At 48.7% G+C, this 21,633-nt stretch overlaps 1 protein-coding gene across 1 annotated transcript in view; it reads right to left on the reverse strand.

The window, feature by feature from the left end:
- Nucleotides 1-21,633, reverse strand: part of XYLT1 (xylosyltransferase 1) — a 313,276-nt gene that overhangs the window by 213,117 nt on the left and 78,526 nt on the right. Inside the window, exon 2 of the mRNA XM_012530405.2 lies at nucleotides 7,246-7,284. Within this exon, the coding sequence (XP_012385859.2) occupies nucleotides 7,246-7,284 (39 nt within the window). The remainder of the gene's footprint in view (nucleotides 1-7,245; nucleotides 7,285-21,633) is intronic.

Here is a 21,633-nt window from a genome sequence, read left to right on the forward strand (position 1 = left end):
GGGCACCCCCCACTAAGCCCCACCCCTAGCCAGGGCTAATTACAGCCCCGGCCAGATCAGAGCCAGAGGAAAGGATCAGGGTACAGGAATTTGGCCCATCTTGAAACCAGCCTCGCCGGCTCCGCGGAAGTCCTGCTCACCCAAGGAAGCTGGCGGGGAGGAAAGCAGATGAGCCGGGAAGCAATTTGGTCTCACCGTCCTCTCAACAGATGCTGGGCACCATAAGAATTAATGGACTGGAGACTCAGGTAAGAGCCATTCAGAAGCTCCCTGATTACTCCGAAAACTGCTCTCTATGGAGGAAAAGGTTAATCGAAGCCCAGAGCTGGAAGAGAGGCGAGGAGACAGAAACTGCTTTAATCCAGGTGTGGGGGAATCGCGATGGAAGAAAGGCCCTTGCACAAAGAAGACCACGCTCTGCCTCTAAAGGATGGACTGGGTGGAACCCAGACCCCCAAAACCGTTATTTGCCAGGCCTGCTCCTTCAGTCCAGGCGCCTGGACCAGCCCCCTCCAAACCGCGGCCAAGTAGCCACTTTTGTTTTGCTTTTAACATTATACCTTGGCTACACTACTGAACCCTAAATCTCTCAGGAAACCATCTCTGGACAAGCTTCTCCCCCCGTAATGATCCAGTAAGATCCGCCTTTTACATACACCCTGCACCTGCTTGTAGGTATTGTGCATCTGGACGCTTCATGCCTGCAAATTTTGTCATTCTTGGCACCGTCCTAGAGATGCTGGGTGATGAAAGTGTCATGGTTGGGGCCTGAAGGTTACATAAAGTCTGACATTAACCAGAAAAGGTGACAACTGAACATCAACAAGAGAACATCAATAAAGGGGTGAGCTGCACATTTCTAGATCATCACCCTTACAAGCCTGGGAGTGCCTGTAAAATAAGCTCTCCAAGGAAGCAGACTTGGCCCAATGGATAGGGCGTCCGCCTACCACATGGGAGGGCCACGGTTCAAACCCCGGGCCTCCTTGACCCGTGTGGAGCTGGCCCATGAGCAGTGCTGATGTGCGCAAGGAGTGCCCTGCCATGCAGGGGTGTCCCCCATGTAGTGGAGCCCCACATGCAAGGAGTGCGCCCTGTAAGGAGAGCCGCCCAGCGTGAAAGAAAATGCAGCCTGCTCAAGAATGGCACCGCACACACGGAGAGCTGACACAGCAAGATGACGCAACAAAAAGAAACACAGATTCCCGGTGCCACTGATAAGGATAGAAGTAGTCACAGAAGAACACGCAGCGAATGAACACAGAGAGCAGACAACTGGGGCGGGGGGCAAATAAATAAATAAATAATTTTTTTAAAAAAAGCTCTCCAGAGCATATGCATCGACTCCAGGCTTTCTTAACCTCAACGCTACTGACATTTAGGAGCAGACAGTTCTTTGTTGCTGGGTTCTGTCCAGTACACAATAGGGTGCTTAGCAGCATCCTTGGCTCTACCCACTAGATGCCAGAACAACACACCCCACCTTCCAGCTGTGACAATAAAAAATGTCTCCAGTGCTAAATATCTTCCGGGCAGGTGGGGGCAAATTGACCCTGGCTGAGAACCCCTTGTTCCACTGAGACTTCAGTTTAGCACCAGCCCACTAACTGGCTAATAGCAGGCTACTCACCAGACTACTGACTTTAGTTTGGTGCCAGACTTTCAGGTTAACTGGTTCAGACAATGGACCCTACGGAGAGTTTGTTTTGGAACAACAAAAATGTTTTGTAGTGGGGACCAAGTGGCTAAGATGTGAAGTTCCCTCAGCCTTGTCAAAATGCTTGCCCTGGAAGGGAGACTGGACAGCCTTGAATTTATAGCCCTGTTCTGCCCTCCCACGTCCTCATCAGTCCTTTTCCTTCCCCCTTGCCTGAAAAGGTAACTCCTTATCCACCTTGACATTATAACGACACAGGCTCTAGCTTGAAGGAGCTAACACTTTAATTGATTCCAAGGAAAACTGGCATTATTTTTACAGGTAGTCAGGTATAATCTGCAAAAATTTCAGAACGCTGCTACTGCAGCCTCTTTGTATCATTAACCCTTTCTCATCCTTAAGCTCTCAGCTCCTATCTCATTTCCTGAGCTCCAAACTCACCTCCAGAGTTCAAATCACACCTCCTGAGCAAGACTTCCCTGAACAGCCTCTTCTGCCCTGCCCGACCAGTCGCTCTCTTACAAACACACTGTTCTTTTTTCCAGTCACTCACAACCCCCTGAAATTATGGACATATTCATCTGCTTGTACATTTATTGTCTGACTTCCCCAACATAATGGATGCTCCAGGGGCAAGGAAATTTCTGTCCTGTTTACCTCCGTATCCTTCACATCTAATACAAGGATCGATACTCCTCGTGTTCCAATAGTTATTTATTGAATAAGTACATGAATGAATGGATTTGCATAGATATAATTTTTAAGTATGAATTTCCTTTCACACCCACAACTCAAGAGTCTTAATGAGCTTTGCTCACAACCCTCACAGCCCCAGCCTCCTCTTAAAATAACGTGAATTTCATTTCCTACCGCTCCACGCATAGGGAGTTCATCAAAGGGGTTCAAGTACCCGGGTGGTGTTTGAAGCTGGAGCATCAGGAGTTTCTCTCCCGATACCCTTGATTTTCAGGTCCTAAGAGGGATCACCATGAAGAGAAGGTCTGCTCCTTTAAGTAGAGCCAACTTCACAAAGACCCAGATCGACAAATCTTTTACAAAAGAGCACCTTGATTACAAGTCCCAGCGCCTCGCAGTGTGGAGCAGAGGCCATTTACTAATTGATAGAGAAGCTGCTGGGAGGGAGGGGAGAGGCCGAGAAGATAAAATTAAACGGGCAAGCGGCCTTGCCAATTGGAGTAGATTCAGAAATGATAAACCATCTTGAAGATCAACAAGAGAGAATCAAAAAAGAAGCACTGATCAAAACACTATGGAAGTGCAGGAAGATGCTTCGTTTTGTTGTTATAAGATAAATTTTCTATCAGGTTCACTGCCTAGACCATTTTACCCACGAGCCTTGTGCCATCCAATCTGTCGAGGATTACTAGCTGTGCCAAGCATTCTTTCCATTTATCTACCTGTATCTGTTTCTATTATCTATATCTATCTATGACCTGTCTATCTGTCTATACCCATCTGTAGCTATCACCTAGCTATCTTCCTATCATCCATCTTTGTCTTTGGACCCTGGGTTACATACACCAATCCCATCCCTCCAGCTTTGCCTAAGCATTAGCAAATCTTTCTACCAGACAAAGCAACTTATTTCCTGGAAAGCAGGATAAAGGTTGAGAAGGTGGATTCAGATGTCATCTAGCTCTGAGCCTGACTCCCCACCTCTGCTCTGTTCTTCTTATGTGACCTTGGGCAAGTTAAGCTCTGTGACCCTTACACTGTTCATCTGGAAACCAGGAAGGAGAATAACACCTATGCAATAAAGGCATTTGAGGATTCAGTGGGAGAAGCCAGTTCCTCGTAAATGTTAGCAAGGATGAGGGTAGCAATAATTCTGCCAACCCACTCACCAAATTTGAATTCCTTTTTCAGACTTTTTTTTTCCTTTCTAGCTCAGCTGGTTCCTAGGTAATAACCACCATCTGGAGACCAGAGAGGAATTCACCACTGAAAATCAGGGCCTCCTTGGTACACCTCCAAGGCAGCCCGCTGAGGGGAAAGCTGAACTAGGGATTTGAACCCTACTGGGCTTCCTCATTCTAGTAATCTGGCTGTTAAGCAGAGAGAGTCCTGCTGATGCCACCAGATGCAAGGTTCTGCCGTGTTAATGGCAAAGAGCATTAGGAGGCCTCAGCTGCCGATCAATCCATCTCCCCCAACTCAGAACAGCTGCATGGGAACAGATTAGCCAAGCAGTGGGTGAGGATGGATGCAATTAATACTAGAGGGCAGGAATGCCTGGAGGAGACGGCCCCTTGTGGCCTCAAGTTCCAGTGCAGGGAGGCCCTGGGCAAGCCGAGCAGCTGTTGTGGGGTGCGGGGACACAGCTCTCAGTGACACCTAAAGGCAGGCCCACCTGTGGTACCTGAACTCTAGGAGAGACGGGCAGCGCCATCCTTAGAAGCAAAGGGCACCTGCAGGGAGGAAGAGGGAGCCGACCCCAAGCTCGGGGTGCATCTGCCACGCTACCCCTGTGTGGATGGCTCTTCCAAGCCCACCATCTTGCTCATGGCACAAGGGTAACATGTGGGGCACTGCTTTCTACCAGAAACACTTCCTGCCCCTCTGGTCTGAGCTGCCAGCAGGTAGCTGAACGGGATTCCCATCGTGAGCTGTGCAACGGGCTCAGAAGCAGTACCAAGTTAGATCTAGTTGCAGGCTGGTGCCAACAGTGACCAAAAGGAACGTGCACTTGGGTCACTGGATGTAGCTCAAGCAGTTGAACGTTCAAGTAGTTGAATGTGTACTTGAGCAGACGTAGCTCAAGTAGTTGAGCATCTGCTTCCCATGCATGAGGGCCGGGGCTTGATCCCTGGTACCTCCTGACAAACAAACGGAAAGACCAACTCTCATCAGGGAGCAGATACAGCTCGGTGGTTGAGCACCGGTTTACCATGTGTGAGGTCCTGGGTTCAAATCAATCCCCAGTACCACCTTAAAAAAAAGCAATGTACACTTGGGTTTGGTTCCAATGTCCAATGCCTTTTTACCATGGGAAATTAGACCTCAGGGAAAGATAACATCCCACAGATCCCCAGACCTAGAGCCAGACGTGGGACTGACAGTGTTGTCTGGAGACAAACCAGGTCCTTTCCTCACAGGCAGGACACGATGCAGAACGTCTGCCTCGTGCCACAGCTGGTGGTGGCTCAAGACCCAGCTTTCCTGGGCTACAAACGTGAGCCTGAGAGCGTTCACTGTGCGGGGACGAGGCGCTGGCCAAAGCCATCAGTGGCTCCCTCCCTCAGAGGTCCACAGGGTCTGGTTGGGTGCGTCCTTCTTAGGAAAGGACAGACACCGCAGGGGCCAGCCACTCCATCCCCAGGAGGTGAGATTTTGCCTCCATAGTTGTGGACATGGGCTTGTTGCTCCAGGCTTTTCTTTCAGTGAAGCCTTGTGAAGCCTAAACATAATTTTTTTTTTAAGATTTATTTATTCAACCCCCCTGCCCCCATTGGTTGCTCTCTTTGTCCACTCGCTGCGTGTTCTTCTGTGTCTGCTTGCATTCTCATCCAGTGGCACTGGGAATCTGCATCTCTTTTTATTGCATCATCTTGGTGCACCAGCTCTCTGTGTGTGCAGTGCCACTCCTGAGTGGGCTGTGCTTTGGCGCGGGGTGGCTCTCCTTGTGTGGGGCACTCCTTGCACGTGGGGCACCTCTACATGGGGGGCACCCCTGTGTGGCACGGCACTCCTTGCGCGCAGCAGCACTGCATGTGGACCAATTCATCACATGAGCCAGGAGGCCCTGGGTATCAAACCCTGGACCTCCTATATGGTAGGCAGATGCTCTATCAGTTAAGCCACATCTGCTTCCCTAAACAACATTTTCAAAACGCACACTGGAAGTTCTCCCACAACAGGTTGGGTGGACTGGGAGAGACAATGTGTTTCCCAAAGCATGGCAGGCAACCCTCCGGAAGTGCATGTGTGCAGGTATCCGAAAGAACATTTCAATTTTGTTTCAGTCATTTGATATTAATTTTAAAGTCTTGGAAAGCAATTGGATTACCATACTGAACTTGTGATTTCACACAGTTCTCAACCTTAGCACCACTGTCATTTGGGCCCAGGTAATTCTCTGTTGCAGGGGGCTGTCGTGTGCATTGCAGGATATAGGATTTAGGAGTCTCCTGGCCTCTACCCACTAGATACCAGGAGCATCCCTCCCCACTTGTGACAACCAAAAATGTCTTCAGACACTGTCCTCACGGTTGGGGGTAGATGGTCCCCAACTGGGAATAATTAGCTCAGGGTAACTCCTGCTTCTAAAAGAAAAGGGAGTTAATTTAAAGAAAAATGTATTTTTAGGTGACGAATCAGTAAACAGGTAAAATTCACTTATGGCCAGCAGGTGTAAGGCAAAAGGTGAGTGTCTGAAGTTTGGAAAAACCCAGACCAGAGCCTGGTCAACAGGCAGAGGAAACTGGATCCTGATCCCCCTGAAAGTAATGCCCACTCCTCTGTCCTGCCAGCCTGGTCATCCCTGAAGCTGATAGAACTAACTATGCATGCCAGGGAACAGGAAAGGAAGGGGTGGAGGAGCACAGAGGGACAGAGAAGCCCCCTTCCCCACCATTCCAGAGAAACAGGGGGGCTGGGCTCACTCCTCTCCTCATTCCCCCTGGGAAGACCCAGCAGGGAGGCCAGTGAGAGGGCAAAGACCCAAGAAAGAGAGTGGGCAGGCCAGTGAACTGTGCCAGCAAGCAAGGAGAATCAGCGAGGCCGCCTCCAGCCCTGATATGCTCAGATAGGCTTGTCTGTCTCCAACACTCAAGACCTGATAGCTGTGGGGAACTGAATGGCATCTGTCTTCTCTCCTTACCATCCAACCCTCAGAGCTAATGGAATGATCTGCTGGAAAATAAATCCCCTTCAAATCCAGTAGGAAGTGTAACCACGCCACTGCTTAAAAAGCTAACACGCACAAGCACTGACTATGTACCAAAGACTCTGTATATATGGAATCCCATAACTCTCCCCCAAACCCTGCAAGATGGGCACAATCACTGTGGTAACACTCCAGATGGAAGACGAGCGGCAGCACCGGGCTAGAAGACGCAGAGCTGGAATTCTACCTGGGTCCACTGGGACTCCAAGACCCATAGTCAAGGCTGCTCTGCTGGAGGGCAGCAAGTGGGCACTAAGGGCCATGCCCTCCCCTACGAGACCCCCTGGCCATCTGCCCCACACAGAAGTATCACTGCAATCAGATCCTCCCAAACGGCCTGCCAGCAACATCGTCCCTCTCCATCCCCTCGCTCCCTTTGCAATGGCCTTCTCATCATTGATGGGCAGGAACAAAGGACAGATTAAAACTCAAAAGAAACGTTTACGATTCTTGCCCTAGATTCAGATGCACAAATGATCACACACATATACAAAGAGTCAGCCAGCTTGTGGGGCACGTGTGCTTGCACAATCCCATCCAAAAGGGCCAGGTGGACGGCCGCAAGTGCCCGTCCAGCCTCTCTGAGCCACTGAGCCAAGAGGATGCCCAGACGCCCTCTGGAGAGCTGGTCCAAGAGCTTCCAAGCAGAGACAAGTGGCAAAGACCACGGGAAGGTACTGACCTGGGTCTCGAGAGCGATCAGTGGACTTGGATGCGGCTCCTGCAGGAAAGAAAGAGGAAAACCTATGTGAGTGGTGGGGGAAATTTACCTTATTACTCCGGCATCATTTTAAAACAAAGCTAGATAGACTCAGTGCCCAAGCAACCACAGGGGGAGGATAGCCCTTTCTGTCTACCCTCATTACAGAGAGAGAGTACAGCTGGGCCCCACTGCACCCCAACACTTCTTCCCATACCCAAGCAATGAAGGAGGGCTCAAGATGTTTGTGTGGGGGTGCCAGCACAGAGAGCCGGCAAAATGATGAAGTGGAAAGAAATAATAAGCACAGCACGCTCATCAAATATCTCCATGCATGTTCAAATCCTCTCTAGGGAGGAATCGAAGGGTCTATAAGATGCTTGGTAATGAACCTGAAAGAATATAAAGTCGTTATTAGGGGCAAGGACATCAATTTGTGTCTGATCTTGGGAAGAATGAGGGAAGGAAGGAGATGAGACAAAGAAAAGAAAGGGGCTTCATTCCCGGGTTGAGTAGCACTTTCCAGTGGGCTGAGAAGCTCCTTTTCAGGATAGAGGAGGCCCGAGTAACCGCTATTTATTCCCTCTCTACAAAAGCCAATTGACTGGAAATGCTTGGGGGTAATGCCTCGGGTCATTAAACATGAACTCTTTAGGGGGGACGGGAGGGGCACAGAAGGAGGAAGGAACTGATGAGGAATAGGTAATGGAAACTTAGCACAGAAAGGCTATTTTGGCCTGTACCCTGTCTGCTCTGAATTTAACCATCTTGGATTCAAACCCATCATGATTTTGAGAAAACAACTTAGGCAGCCTATTTCAAAGCATGGGCATGATTTTAGGGCCCTCAATTACAGACACAGTTTGAGTCTTTGCTTTATCCCAGAAGATTTTTAAACACAGGCTTCTAGGAAGCCATGCAACTTAGCACCAGCCCACTGGCCTAAACCACCAACAGGAAGAACAAGTAGGGAAACTGGAACGTTCGAAACCCTATCCTAGGTGAACTGTCACTCGCTTTCTTCATCGCTGCTCTGTGATCTCCTTACAATGATGCCTAATTCTAGTGAGCATAAGAGGCACGATCTCAGGAACGTTCAGAGCTTCGAGACTTTCAAGATGAGGGATACACCTTCCCCAATTCCAGTCACGAGTCCAATTCCCAGCACTTCCTCAATGGCACCACTCAGAGCAAGTTGCCAAGAGAACAGCCCACTCTAATTCTCATGTTCCCCCAGATACTGAATATTGCTTCAATCCCAGGAAAATGCGGGGGAGAGGACTTCTCCCCGTCCCTCCACATTTCAGCCTTGGCATATAAAGGAATTTGGGAAAGTCTTGAGGTAAATACTGCAGGCAATTCTCTTCAAACTCTTACTAGCACCTTCCCAAGGAGCTCCCCCCTGGAAAGCCCCCTCCAGCCAGCTCTTTTATCACTCACACCCTGGAAGAGCAGACTTTTTACTTCCATTTCCATGTGTTAAGTGAGCACATTGGGCAGGGCCCTTTTATGTCTTCTAGAGGCATGGCCCTGAGTCAGGCCTTGTAAAGCTGCTTTAGTGAGGCAGAGGATGCAACATCTCTGCTCTGCAGGTCAAAATCACTTTTTTTTGTCTGTCTCCCTCTCCAGGTAAATCCCACCATCTATATTTTGTCTGGAGGATAAGCTGCATCTCAGCCTCAAATATTAGCCTCTTTCTCAAAGCCAGTTCCTAGCAAAGCATTGCACCAGGGTGTTGGGTGCTTGCCCAGACTAATTAAGCTACACTTCACACCCCATTTGGCTATTGTTTGGAGCTTATGCTTCATTGCTCAGAATCCCCAAGGGGTGGAGAAGAGCGAATGCCATCCTGAGTCCCTAAGGAAGCCACAGGAAGCCCCTGTCAACTCTGTTGACAAAACCAAGAGCCTGATATCTGGACACAGGGAAGCAACTATTCTTTACTGGGACCCCTATCTGCACACGGTCAGGGGTCCAAGATTCATTAAAAAGCTTCTGGAAGACAAAAGCTCAAAAGAGAGCTATTTAATATGCTCATTAACTAGCCAGGGGAGAAGATAAAGTACTCACAAGTGGCCACATCAAGAACTCTTGGGATTCACCTGCCAACCAGTTTTGCTCCCCTCCTTTCACACAAATTCAAAATGTAAGACTCTCCCCCAAACAGGCTCAGACCAGTGGCTCCAAGGTCTGCCTTCCTAACTGTGAGGTCTCACTTTCAGCAACATCCTCCTTAATTGGAAAGGCTAACGAAGTGGAACCGGGTCAATGATGCTGTCTACCTAATCCGTCCTATCTGTCTAAATTGGGACTCTTTGGTTTACAGTAGAGTCAATTCCTGTCTGTCAGGGGAAAGGCTCTGGAGACCAAAGGGGAATGTGCAATGTGTTAGGATGCTAGAGGGGGTTGCTTTTAGAGTCTTAATGTGGGTACCAGGAAACACAGAACAGCTGAAAGCAAGGACAGCCCTTTCAGATCACCTACTGCAATGACTGAATTGGGGAAGTCAAATGGGGAACTGGGTAGACTGAATTAGTGGCCCTCATCTGGTCATGTGACTTGGCAATTCTTCCCATCAGGGGCAGAGCGTACTTCTCCTTCTCTTGACCTTGCGCTTGCCCTTTTGACTTGCTTTGTCCAATGGGAGGTTAGCAGATGTGACGTAAAGGAAACTTGATATAGGGCAGTGCGATTGAGCGTGCCCTCCTATGCTCTGGCCATTGCCGTGAGAAGAGCACAGCCCCGCCGACCTGCTGGTCCGAGGAGGCTGAGAGACCCGTGGGCAGACCTGGGCCCAACCTGCCACCTGGAGCCAGCCCAGCTGAGATCAGCCGGTCTCTAGCCAAGCCTCAGACAGAGAGGAGAGATGCTTGTTGTTTCAAGCCTTTGCATTTTAGGGAGGTTTGTTATACTGCATTATTGTGGCAATGACTAACTGATAAGCTTTGCAAACAGTGATCTTTAAAGACCCAGAAAGTATTTGTTGTGAACACCCGGCGCCTTGCAACGTAAGTGATAAATACTCTCTTACGTCCACAAACACATCGGAGGGACAGGAAGTCACAACTAATAGCTATCCTTTATTGAGGGCCTACTATGTGCCAGGTTCTTTGCCAGCTGTATCATGACACCACACAAGGAAATATTCAACCATCAGGACCTTGTGCTGCCTATGAGTTAGCTCTCAGCACTCTTCACCAAATACAACAGTCCTTCTGCACTGCTCTCCATTTACAAAGCACCAAGACCATGCTGCTTACTGTGAGAATAAAGGGGGGCCATTTCAAAGAGAAATGGCCCCAAGACAAGCCAACTGACTAGTTAAAGCACATAGCTTTATTTTACTCTTTCTGATAAAACGTATTATTTAAATGCCTTTACACCAACATTAAAGGAAATGATCACTTAGAAACAGCTTGCCTTGAGATAGAGTTTTCATTCCTCTGGTTTATTCTGAGCTTTATCTCGTGGACACATTTCTGGATCAAGGCTCAGAACAGTTGTGAATACTAATCAAAGCTGATACATGTTCAGTACTTACTATGTTCCAGGCACTGAGCTAACCTCTTTAAATACATCATTTCACTGACCCCTTGTAACAACCTTGTGTGGTAGATGTTTTCATGAATCCCCATCATAGACATGGGGAAACTGATGCTTGGAGAGAATGAGTGGCTGTCCAAGGTCACAGGGCTAGTAAGTGGTGAGCCCTGCAGTCACACCCAGAGCCCAGAGAAACCTATGCTTCACTATTTTACAGTAGCTCTACTGGAGAATAAAGTCCCCCTTTAGACAAGGTAGTCTTGCAATTTGGATAATGTCACCAAAGGGGAGAATAATGATGGTAAGTAAACAGTACCACCTTCATGAACACTGGGATTCCTTTTTCAGTATCTGTATGCTTTTTTTTATGGCTGACAGAAATCAGTACCTATGTCATGATTAAAATCAGAACGCAGTCACTTGGCCACAGCAGGGAACTGTGTGGAGTTAGCCAAGTCAATCTACATATGTTTACTGAGTTCAGACTCAGGGGCTAGCACTATGCCCGGCGGGGACCATAAGGGACAAGGAAATGAGTTGAGCAGGACACTCTGTGCACTTCCATTCCCCAAGCTAACGGCTTAAAGACCAGGCAGGAGCCTAGTTACGGGTTCTGGAGACATGAAACTTATTTGCATCTCACACATCTTGCTTGTGAGACCAGGAAGCCAAGCTCAAATATTTTCCAGTGACAATACACCTCCATCAAGGCCAAAGGTCTCATTTGAACAAGCAATTAAGCTTCAATAAAGGAAGCAGCAGAGAGGAGGAAGAAATTGGTTCATTATCATTCCATGCAGGCGTCTCACATTTCTGGCTTCCCAATTGGTCCTGAGTCCTGAGCTAAGCTTCAGCTGGAGGAAGAGGCGTTCTCTTGCTTTTCATCTAAGATATCAAAAGGTACTATTTGCCCTTGGGGGTTAAGCAATGGCTTTGGTGTGGACATGACAATACTGAGGCTCAAGCCACTGGAGCCATGGGTCCCCAAGCTACGAGATAGACAACAGGCACCCACAGTCCAATCTCTCGCCAGAGACACTCTCAGGGAGACACTTCTTTGGAGAATGGCTTGGCCTCTGATTGGTAACAGGCTGAGAAGCTTCCACCATCAGGAGATGGGGCTTTACTCCTAGTCACCATCAAACACGAGGCACCTCAAAAAATGCAATGAGCACTTCATGGGGCTGGAAAGAATAAGCACTCACCAACCACAGTCCTGCAACCCTGGGGAACTGGGCTCACCAGAGGCTAAGCTGTTTGGCTTCCAAATCAGAGGCCCACATGGGCTCTTGCCCTGGTCCTATGGGGCACAGGGAAAACAAGATCATTTAATGGAAAAGAACGTGGGATTTGGGTGCCCTGGGTTCAAGTCAAGCAAGACCACTCAGTAGTTCTATGACCTCAAGGCAAACTCCTTAGCTTCTCTGGGCTTTAGTTTTTTCATTTGCACAAGACCAGAGGATTTGTCTTCTGTGTCCCCCTTTTTTTTTTAAGTAAAAAGGGGCTGAATTAATAATTAGACCTGGATAACAGGTAGAAACCCAGACTGTCCCAGGCAAACCAAGATATATAGCCACCTCCTTGTCTAGAAAACATGCTATGAACAACATTGAGGGTTGTCCCAAGCATTAAATAAAATCAGGTAATTAAAACACTTAGTATACAGGAAAAAGCCCAAAAGTAATCTTTATTTTCTTCTTCTTCTCGAAGGCGGAGACATATCTCTTTACCACCACCCTACTAAGCCACAGTTTTCTGAACTGCAAGTCGTCATAGATACTAGTTTTTTTGCAGCTAGGAAATGGATAAATCTAGTGAATTTATTTCAAGTGCTTACTTAGGGGCAAGCACATGCAATACTTGCAACCCTGCCAGAGAGGTATTGTTCTCCCCATTTTACAGATCAGATAACTGACGCTCAGGAGGGAGAGCCTGCTCAAAAACACAGAACAAATCAGAGCTGGAGTCAGGAATGGCACTCAGTATGGAAGGTGCCAGAAACCATTATCTCAGTGGTTCTCAAAGTTTTGAACTTACCAAACCAGAAGTTTTGGGAAAAGATCCAAAGAATCTACATTTTTATTACACACCCTGGGGGGTGCTCATGTACACTGAAGTCTGAGAACCTGCATAATACCGTGGGCAATGCAAGACTGGAAAGCTTCCAAGGGAACAAAGCCAGACAAAGGCAAGAATAGGATACCTACCACTGACACCCAACTCCCACCAGGACTGGTGGCTCACACCCTGCATCCCCAGGAAATTCCCATGATGCTGAAGGCATTTTCCACACCCTACTCCCTCCCCACTTACTTGCAGAAGATTCCCTCCTGTCCCAGAAACCTAGGCGCCAGCCTCCTCTTTCCCACCATTCCCTCCCCGGGATGTGACTCCTCATGGTCCAGTTACAGCAGTCAAGGTGCTCAGATGACGGGGCTCTGTCTGGACATCCCAGGGGGGACGTCGGTGGCTGCTGATGGGAAGGCAGGGCACGTGCATGGCAGGCGCCACTGGGCAACGGAGGGGGGACGCCAGCGACACAGACCTCTTCTTGTTCTCCAAGCGAGGCGGCCTCTGGAACGGGGACACGGGCCAGAACCACACAGCACTCACCTTGTTGGGAAATGCTAACTCACCTTCAGAGAGGGCTGGGGAGGAAACAGACACCCCGGAGGGGGCCGGGGGCTTCTCATCGCCTCAGCAGATGCTGGCACTTATTTAAGGCCAAAAACCGGATCTCGCTCTCTTTCTTTTTAAAGTTTTACAAGTTTGATGGGTCTCTGTGCTATTCTGCATTCCTCCCACCTCTTTCAGCCCTGACACTAGGGCAGTATGGTAACTGGGCATTACTGCAGTGGCTCCTCGGCTCAGCACACAGATGACCGGTAACCAGAACCTAATCCGTGGTATATCACTTTGCTCTGCCTTAAAAGGTTCTGGAATTTTTCTTTAATGTACATAGAATTATAATGCTCAGAACAAGAAAGTTTTTAATGTATCTATTTTAAAGATCAGAGCCTGGAGGCATGAGGTATTAAGACAGAGCAGCCAATTGGTGGCCTGTGGATGGTCCACGGCTGTGCTTTCTTCACCAACACCACTGATAAAATATTTGAAACTGTTGCCAATGTATTCAAAGCAGGATACTTCACATGCAAATCCAGACTTCTCGCTTCTTTTAAAGACTGGAAGATGTGGCAACATGGCAAGACAACGAAGCTCCTGACCAAGCATTACGGCCCGTCACCCCCACATTCAGACAACTTGCCTAAGGTCACACCACCAGTCAGTATTGACAACAATGAAAATACCAGTTAATGCTGGGTTCACACCATATGCAAGGCACAGTGTGCTGTGTTACATACTAGCATGTTTAAGTCTGAACAAAGATCGCAGGAGGTCGGTATCAGCGGCCCCATTGTACGGATGGCACATCTGAGACTCAGAGGAGAAGACATTTGCTCACAGTCACTCATGACTGAGCGGCAGAGCCAGGATTCAAGGGCAGCCCCGCCCCTGAGCTACACTGCTGCCCTGTGGTACCGAGTATATCTTGAATGGGAATCACTAATGCACAATCCAGTTCCACGAGCAGCAGCAGCAGGAAGCCACATACAGCAGGGAAGGGAAAAGATGCTCATTATTCCAGATCAGTCGATTTCTTGGCTGTGAGTCCTCAGGTTAATTACTAAACTTGTTATAGTTCGTAATAATAATAATAACCATTCCACATGGTCCTTGTGAAGATGGCTGAGATGTACATCAGAGCTTTGCTCAGCCTAGCTCAGGGTGGATGAGCCACAAATGTTAGTTCCCCATAGAGGACAATTACTATCACTTGACAATGTTCTGCTTTTCATAGTTCAAAGGCATTTTCACTCCATGAACAAGACATGCCACGTACTGAGAAAGAAGTGAGAAATGCAGCCTCCACCCAACACAGCCAGACTCAAGGTGGTGGCAGGGATTCTCTGGGGTCCCACATCCTTCGGAATGGGCCACCCAGGCTCGATCTGGACGCAAGCTTTCCTGGAGCTGGGATCAGCAGGCACACCTCGAGCTCAGCCCAATAATTAGCTTCTCCCAGGCCCAGGCTGCGACACCTATCAATCTCGCTCCCACTTGCTGTGGTCGCCAAGATGCAGGCGGCCCAACTGGAACCGAGACTGCAAGTGCCGGCAAACAGTGTCCAGAGTTCCAAAGACACCAAGCTCTGTGCTATGGCTTCTAGGACTGCTGCGCAGGCTTTCTGCTCCACAGTGAAATGTTGCAGATTGGAGCCCCAGAATCCAAGACTATGGGTGCAAGAAACAGACTTAGGCAGATAGGCTACATGTGAGCTACTTCCCTAAACGGTGTCCTGGGCATACATAACTTGCAATTACTTGGCCTCAAATTCTCAATTCTTCCCATGAGCAGATGTTGCCAAAAAACTCCAGTTTTCCTGTGAGATGAAACTTATTTCTATCCCTGACCTGAATCGAACTTATCATTTACTGGCAAGGCAGAGAAGATCCGAAGAAGCGAAGTGAATTTCCTAAGGGACACACAGTTTGTATCAAAACTCGGTCTAGAATCCAAGTTTCTTGATGTCGAATGCTGGCTCATCCCTTTTAGCCAAAATAAATTTCTGTGTACCTCCCCCCATGCCCTCTCACTTCACTTCCTCTTCTTCAGTTCCCTCACAATAGCCTCTAACCAGGACATCTTTTTGTTCACAAGATACCAGGGTATCCCAGCTCTGGGAATACTGTGATTCAGCAGTGCCGAAACGTCTGGAGTGTTTCCAAGAGGCCACCCACAGAACTGCTGACTCAAGCCATGGGGAAAAAACCCATCCCAGGATAGGGGAACAAGGATGACAAGTGGAGAGCTTTGTGGTGGTTGTGGAGACGCTCCTCCAGGGCTCTGGGAGGGGCCTGGGAATGGGAGCCTCCTTCCTGGGCTGCTGGAGAGATGCTGTTTGGCAAAGGGCCTGCAGGGCACAGCTTCCTCCAGTTAGAGTCAGGGTGAAGGACAGGAGGTCTCAGCAGGAGAGGAGCTCAGGGCTTCCCACCCACCCCAGCCTCCTCCTCTATTTCACCACGAGAACCCTGAGGATGGTGAGGACAATGGCTAGCTTTCCTACTGTCAAGTCCTTACAAGGACCATAGTCAGCCACCTCTATGCACTATTTCAATGAATCCTCTTCTGCGATGGCTACTTCAGAATGTCCACAAAGTCTGGAGGCAAGAGAAGAGTTTATTCTAGGCTCTTAGCTCTGGAAGATGCCCTTGATGACATCACGCATGTGACTATGTGTTCAGGCGGTGGACACCCTGCGTTATTATTCCTAAGTAACAGAAGAGGAGCCTGAGGCTCCGAGAGCTCACGAGCCTCGCCCAAAAGCCACAGAGCTAGGGATTCAAGCCAGGCCAGTTTAAACCTGATATATTTTCACTAAAGTAAAAATAAAAACAAAATGAAAACAAAGAACACAAGGGGCCAACATGCTTGGAAATGGTTTAGGGCTGACCTACAAGATAGAAAATATCTCTATATAAACATGTTGCAAATATTTAAAAACTGGGTGATTTTTTAATACCCAGATTTATAGTTTTTCTTGAAATGTCAGAAGATTTGGGCAACTGGGCATGCAGGTTAGTACAGCGACAGCTGGGGCCATAGAACTTGGCCGGGCCCTAGAGATCTGAGTGTGAGCTGTGCCCTCCTAACTCTTAACCACCGTACTTTATCCTCCCTTCCAAAGGAAGGTACCACTTTACCAACTTGACAGTTTATTCAGCAGAATCCCTCCCTCACTCCCGGCCCCAGGAAAGAAAAGCTCAGGATCCAAAGCTGGAGAGGAGAAAGAGAAAATCTCTACTAATTCACGAGAAGCTCAGCACGGCAGCTCGTTAGCTTACAAGCGCTACCTCCAGTTCAACATCTTGACTCGGGCCGGCTCAGGCAGGGGGGTGGCGGGGTGGGGAGACACGGGGCCAGAGGGCAGAACAGGAAGCGGTTATTAACGCCAACTGTTTTCTCACTTCCTGCACGGCCACCTCCTGCAGCTGCCAGTGAACTGGCAGCTGTTTGTTCCTCGTTCTCTCGGAAGGAAGTTCTCCCATCACCCACGACAACGGTGTTGGCCCAAGACGCTGAAAACGTGTGCGGGCCCAGGTCCCCTCCCGCACAGGGCAGCCCCGGGGTCCCGGGACAGGAAGATGGGAAGAAAGCACAGCCTGGGATGGAGCATCCTGCGGGCCGCTTACAAAGCCCCAGCTGGGGAGGGGGGGCGGCGAGAGGAAGGGGGTCCAGGCACACCACTGTGTACAATGAGCCCCTTTCATGGGTGAATAGGGAGCCCTCCTCAACTCCCTCTCAATGGCTCTGCTTCTGAAACGACCGATTCTACACCCAGAAAGCCAAAACTGCCAGACTCAGTGCCAAGGTCAGGCGAGAGCCCCAGGCAAGATAATGGACACCAGGGGGCGCGCTGCACGGAGCTGTCGGGCTGACCCTGAGCCTCCAGGGCTCCTTTTACTTTTAAGCTTTCCTGCCTTGAGGCAGCGGGGGTGGGGGGTGGGAGACCCTGGCCCCCAGGAGCCACATCCTCCCCCGGACCCTAGGATCTATTCAGGATACTAAGTCTCCTCCCCAGGGGCTTCATCTGGACATCTGCGGGAAAGGAGGAGAACAAAGTACAGAAACACAACGCAAGTCAGAGCTGGCAGTCTCGGGTCGGTGGGAATACCGCTGATGACCCAGCAATTGCCTCTGTTTAGCAGGCACTTTGAGAATATTATCTTCAAAGGCTTATTGCAGAGGCAGCAAACCAGGGACTGAGAGGCAGTCCTTTGCTCAGACATGTTCGGTTCAGTCCGTGCAAAGTTGAATAAAAAAGTTAACTCTACTGCCAACACTGAACACTTGGGGAGTCTCCCAGAAAACGGCAAAGTTCTAGCATTTCTGGGAATGCCAGCAGGTCCCGCGATGTGTAGCTCTCATTGCCACAAGACACCAGCTCTCTGGAGCCGAGTGGCAGCTGTCTTTCTTAGAAGGGACGAGTGCCCCCTGGTTCACCACACGCCACCCCCCACCCCAGAACTGCCTCCCTCACGCAGGCAGCTGGCAAAGCTGCTGTGGGCACTGTGGTTGGCAATCTCTGGTTTCTCGGGACCACTTTCATTTAGTGGCCCCAGCCCTGGAGGGAAGCATGGGATATGAGCCGTCCTTGTAAAGCAAACTTGGCCACCAAGTCCAAGGCTGAGCTGCCTCAAGAAGAGCACGTGAACATACACCCAAAGGTGATGGGCTGGGCGTAGGGTTCACTCCCACAGGTAGAATAGCCCTGGGTTTTCGTCACTCCTTGCTGTATACCGTTTGGACCACTTGCCCAAATTCCCAGGTCCGTAGGAATTAACTTTTTTTCTCTTTTCTTTTTTTTTAAGCTTAACTAAGCCCGGGGACCAACACACAGAATGCACCCGGTAACATTCTTGTTGCACCCCAGTTACCTGAACCTCAGATCAGGCTAGGTTGGAACGTAAGAGAGGACTGCTGAGAACTCAGCCAACCTATGAGTTGTAGGATCCCTGCTCACCACAAGTCAAGATAATTTCTCCTGCAGGTCCCAAGACTTGCCTTGGGAATAAAAGAATGAGCAGGAGTCAGCCAGCTCAACCTACTGACTGGCTAATGTCAGAGACGGGGAAGCAGAAAGGCGGTGTGTCTTCAGGGGCTACATGGCCTATCCAGTGAGCTACAATATGCTGGGGAGATGTTAGATATTCAGACATCACAAAATGAGAGTATGTTCCCAATTTATCAAAAATTTATCAAAACCTTAACACAAACAAGGGTAGGCCACCAGAGCGGCAGCAGGTACAGCATACGTCAGTGCCACTTTTCTAGTCTAAGATCCAGGTTTATTGCATCTGCTTCTGGTCTATGTAGCCACAGCCATTTCTCTTCAGCTCTTAGCATGCATGTGTGGATGCATGTGTGTGAGTGTATGCACACGAATGCATGTGTGTATATATGTGTATGGCTGTGTATGTGTGAATACATGCCTTTGAGTATGTGTATGAGTGTGCATGAGATGCATGTGTATGGATGCATGTGTATGAGTATGTGCATGCGTGCATGTATATGTGTACACCTTTGTATGTGTGTGTATGCATGCTTACGAGTGTTTGTGTATGCATGTTTGTATGTGCAGAGTGTGCATTCATATGCATGTGTGTGGATGCATGTGTGTGTATGTGCACATACAAATAATTGTAAGCATTCCCAAGCATGTGCAGGTACATGTGTGTGATCTTTTCCATCTAACCCAAAGCCCTCCTAAAAGGCTGGAATCAGTGGGTTTTATATGTCTAGCATCCCTAATGTTGGGGAATTCCCCTCAAAGTCACCCCACTCCTGGTTTTAATTTCCAATAGCTGCTGGGGGAGGGGAGGCGTGTTTCAGGAGAGATTCCACTAAGCAGACTTTTATTTCTGAGCCATGACACAAGTGAGAAAGAATAAAAGGCAGAGCATGCAGTATTCCATTTCCGCACTTCACATTTAGTTATAATTATTCATGCAGGAGCATCTCTAAACACCAAAAGGGGGAAATATTACAGTTGTTCTGATTTCACACGCTAACTGTGTTTACATGCTAACAGCATTTCTCAGGGACAATTATCTTATTACTAGTGCACTAATCTTTTCAATCTTTTCAACACAGTTTACAGCTGCAGACTTCAAAAATTAAGGCTAATTAAGACCCTGCTTCCAGCAGGTATGGTAAACTACTCACACATTTTTAATAGAGTACAAGAAAATCAGTTTTAGGAGAGGACACGGAGGGAGCATGGTGTCAAATGTGTAGAGAAGAGATTATCTAGCCTCCATCAATTTGAAGGCTACACCCTTCCCAATGATGTGTCCCAGAATCCAGTAGACAAGTTCCATCAATGGAGACAGTCATTACAAAAGACATGTGTAGAGTTCAGGACCAGAGACAGTTGGTCTGGCCAATTCCAGAAGAAAGCTGGTATTCTGCATTAATTAATCCAATGTCATTCATTCTTCACCCCACGTGACTTCAGCAAAGAGCAGCGGCTGAGAGCACAGACACTTGCACCAGCATACCTGGTGTTCAAACACTGGCCTGTGCCCTTGACTTTCTGTTTGACCTCGAGCAAGTTACTCAACATCTCAGGGCCTCCGTTGCTTCATACGTGAAATAGGGATAACAGCACCTACCTCTCGGGCCTGTTATCAGGACTGGTTGAATTACTATTTGTAAAGCACTTAGAATAGTGTCTGGCTCCTAATAATCATCAAATGAAGTATTTGTTTTAAAAAGCGTGGGCTTGAAGGGCTGCCACCAACAGGCTCATCCTACATCTAAACAACATCTGTTTCCTAACGTGATCTCGGCCTCACATACTCACCGCATTCTGACTCACTGGAGAGCTAATACGTAGTCACATCTACACTTACTGTGTTTGTCAGCAGAGCCCACCACAGCTTCAGCAATGACATCCTCCAATTAGGCGTCCTGCTCCCTCATTAGCTGCCATGTACAACCAGCACCTTGGCTTACTCATTATTATTTTTAGGTTTGGTTTGGTTTAAATCCGAGAGAAGCAGGCTGCTCCCCCGAGGCATTCTTGTATGAACCCAGTGCAGCTTCTCAGATCTTGGTGAAGCTCCGGCAATCTTGAATCTTGGCACCTGAGGAGCTGCCAATCAGTTGCACGCAGCGCTGAGGCTACTGTTGTCCATCAAACACCTGCTGTGAACTTCAGCTGTGCTTGGCAGTCTGCAGACCCACCTTTGTGAGCTCTCACCCCCCACCATGTGGGGTGGATAATGCTGACCCCATTCATAGATGAGGAAATTCAGGCTTGAAACATCTCTTCCAGGATCACGTAGCTTGCATTTAAAACAAAGCCACAATGTGGCACAAATAATTGACATCTTCTTAAGCCAGATGGCCACTTTCTCAAGAGGATTACTGTTAACAGTAACCACAGCTATGAAGAGTCGGAGCCAGGATTTGGCCAAATGCAGGGGCTCTGGATCTAGAATCCCTGCTTCTGAGCGCTCTTTTCTCTTGCCTGTAAAATTACACAACTACTACCTTTTCAGTGAACACATACGGTGTTACCGAGATGGGCAGAAGAGGAATCGACTGACTGACTCCATCATCGTATATTAAACAAGTGATTACAGAATTAGCGATTTCGGTCCATTTGTGAGAAATGCGACCACGTAGAGGATGCAGGGAGGCCGCGGAATAGGGACCCGGCATCCGGGATGGGAGATCAAGAAGACTATTTGAGGAAGTGAGAACTAAACTGGGCTTCACAGAAGGAACAGGAATGAACTCCTCGTCCAAGGTGGGGAAGAGGATAAGCATTTAGGCCGAGGGAACAGCAGCCAGGAAGGCTCTGAGGCGGAAGGCGTGAGGAGAAGCTGGCGCTCAGCCTGCCGCGGGGGGCGTGGCATGAGACGAGAGCCAGGCAGTCCCTGTGGGTCCTAGAAAGGAACATGGATTGAATCCAAAGAGCAACGAGGCATCCCTGACAAGGTGTACGAGGGAACTGAGGTCGATCTCTGTCAGAGGTTAGCTTTCAGCATTAACCCGGGTTACGTTTACTCAGCTTTCCATAATCGGAGCCAAAGATATCTCTGAAAACCAACTCAGTGCAACACCTGAGAAAGGTTTCAGGATGAGCGTCAAGCTGTTTCTATGAGAGGTGGAGGCGTCTTTGGGACATGGAGCTGCCCTGGATGGTGCTTCAGAGGCAATCACCGGACATTGTAAACCCTCACAGGGCCCATTGGA

The sequence above is a fragment of the Dasypus novemcinctus genome, chromosome 23 (assembly GCF_030445035.2).
Source record: "Dasypus novemcinctus isolate mDasNov1 chromosome 23, mDasNov1.1.hap2, whole genome shotgun sequence".
Lineage (NCBI taxonomy): Eukaryota > Metazoa > Chordata > Mammalia > Cingulata > Dasypodidae > Dasypus > Dasypus novemcinctus.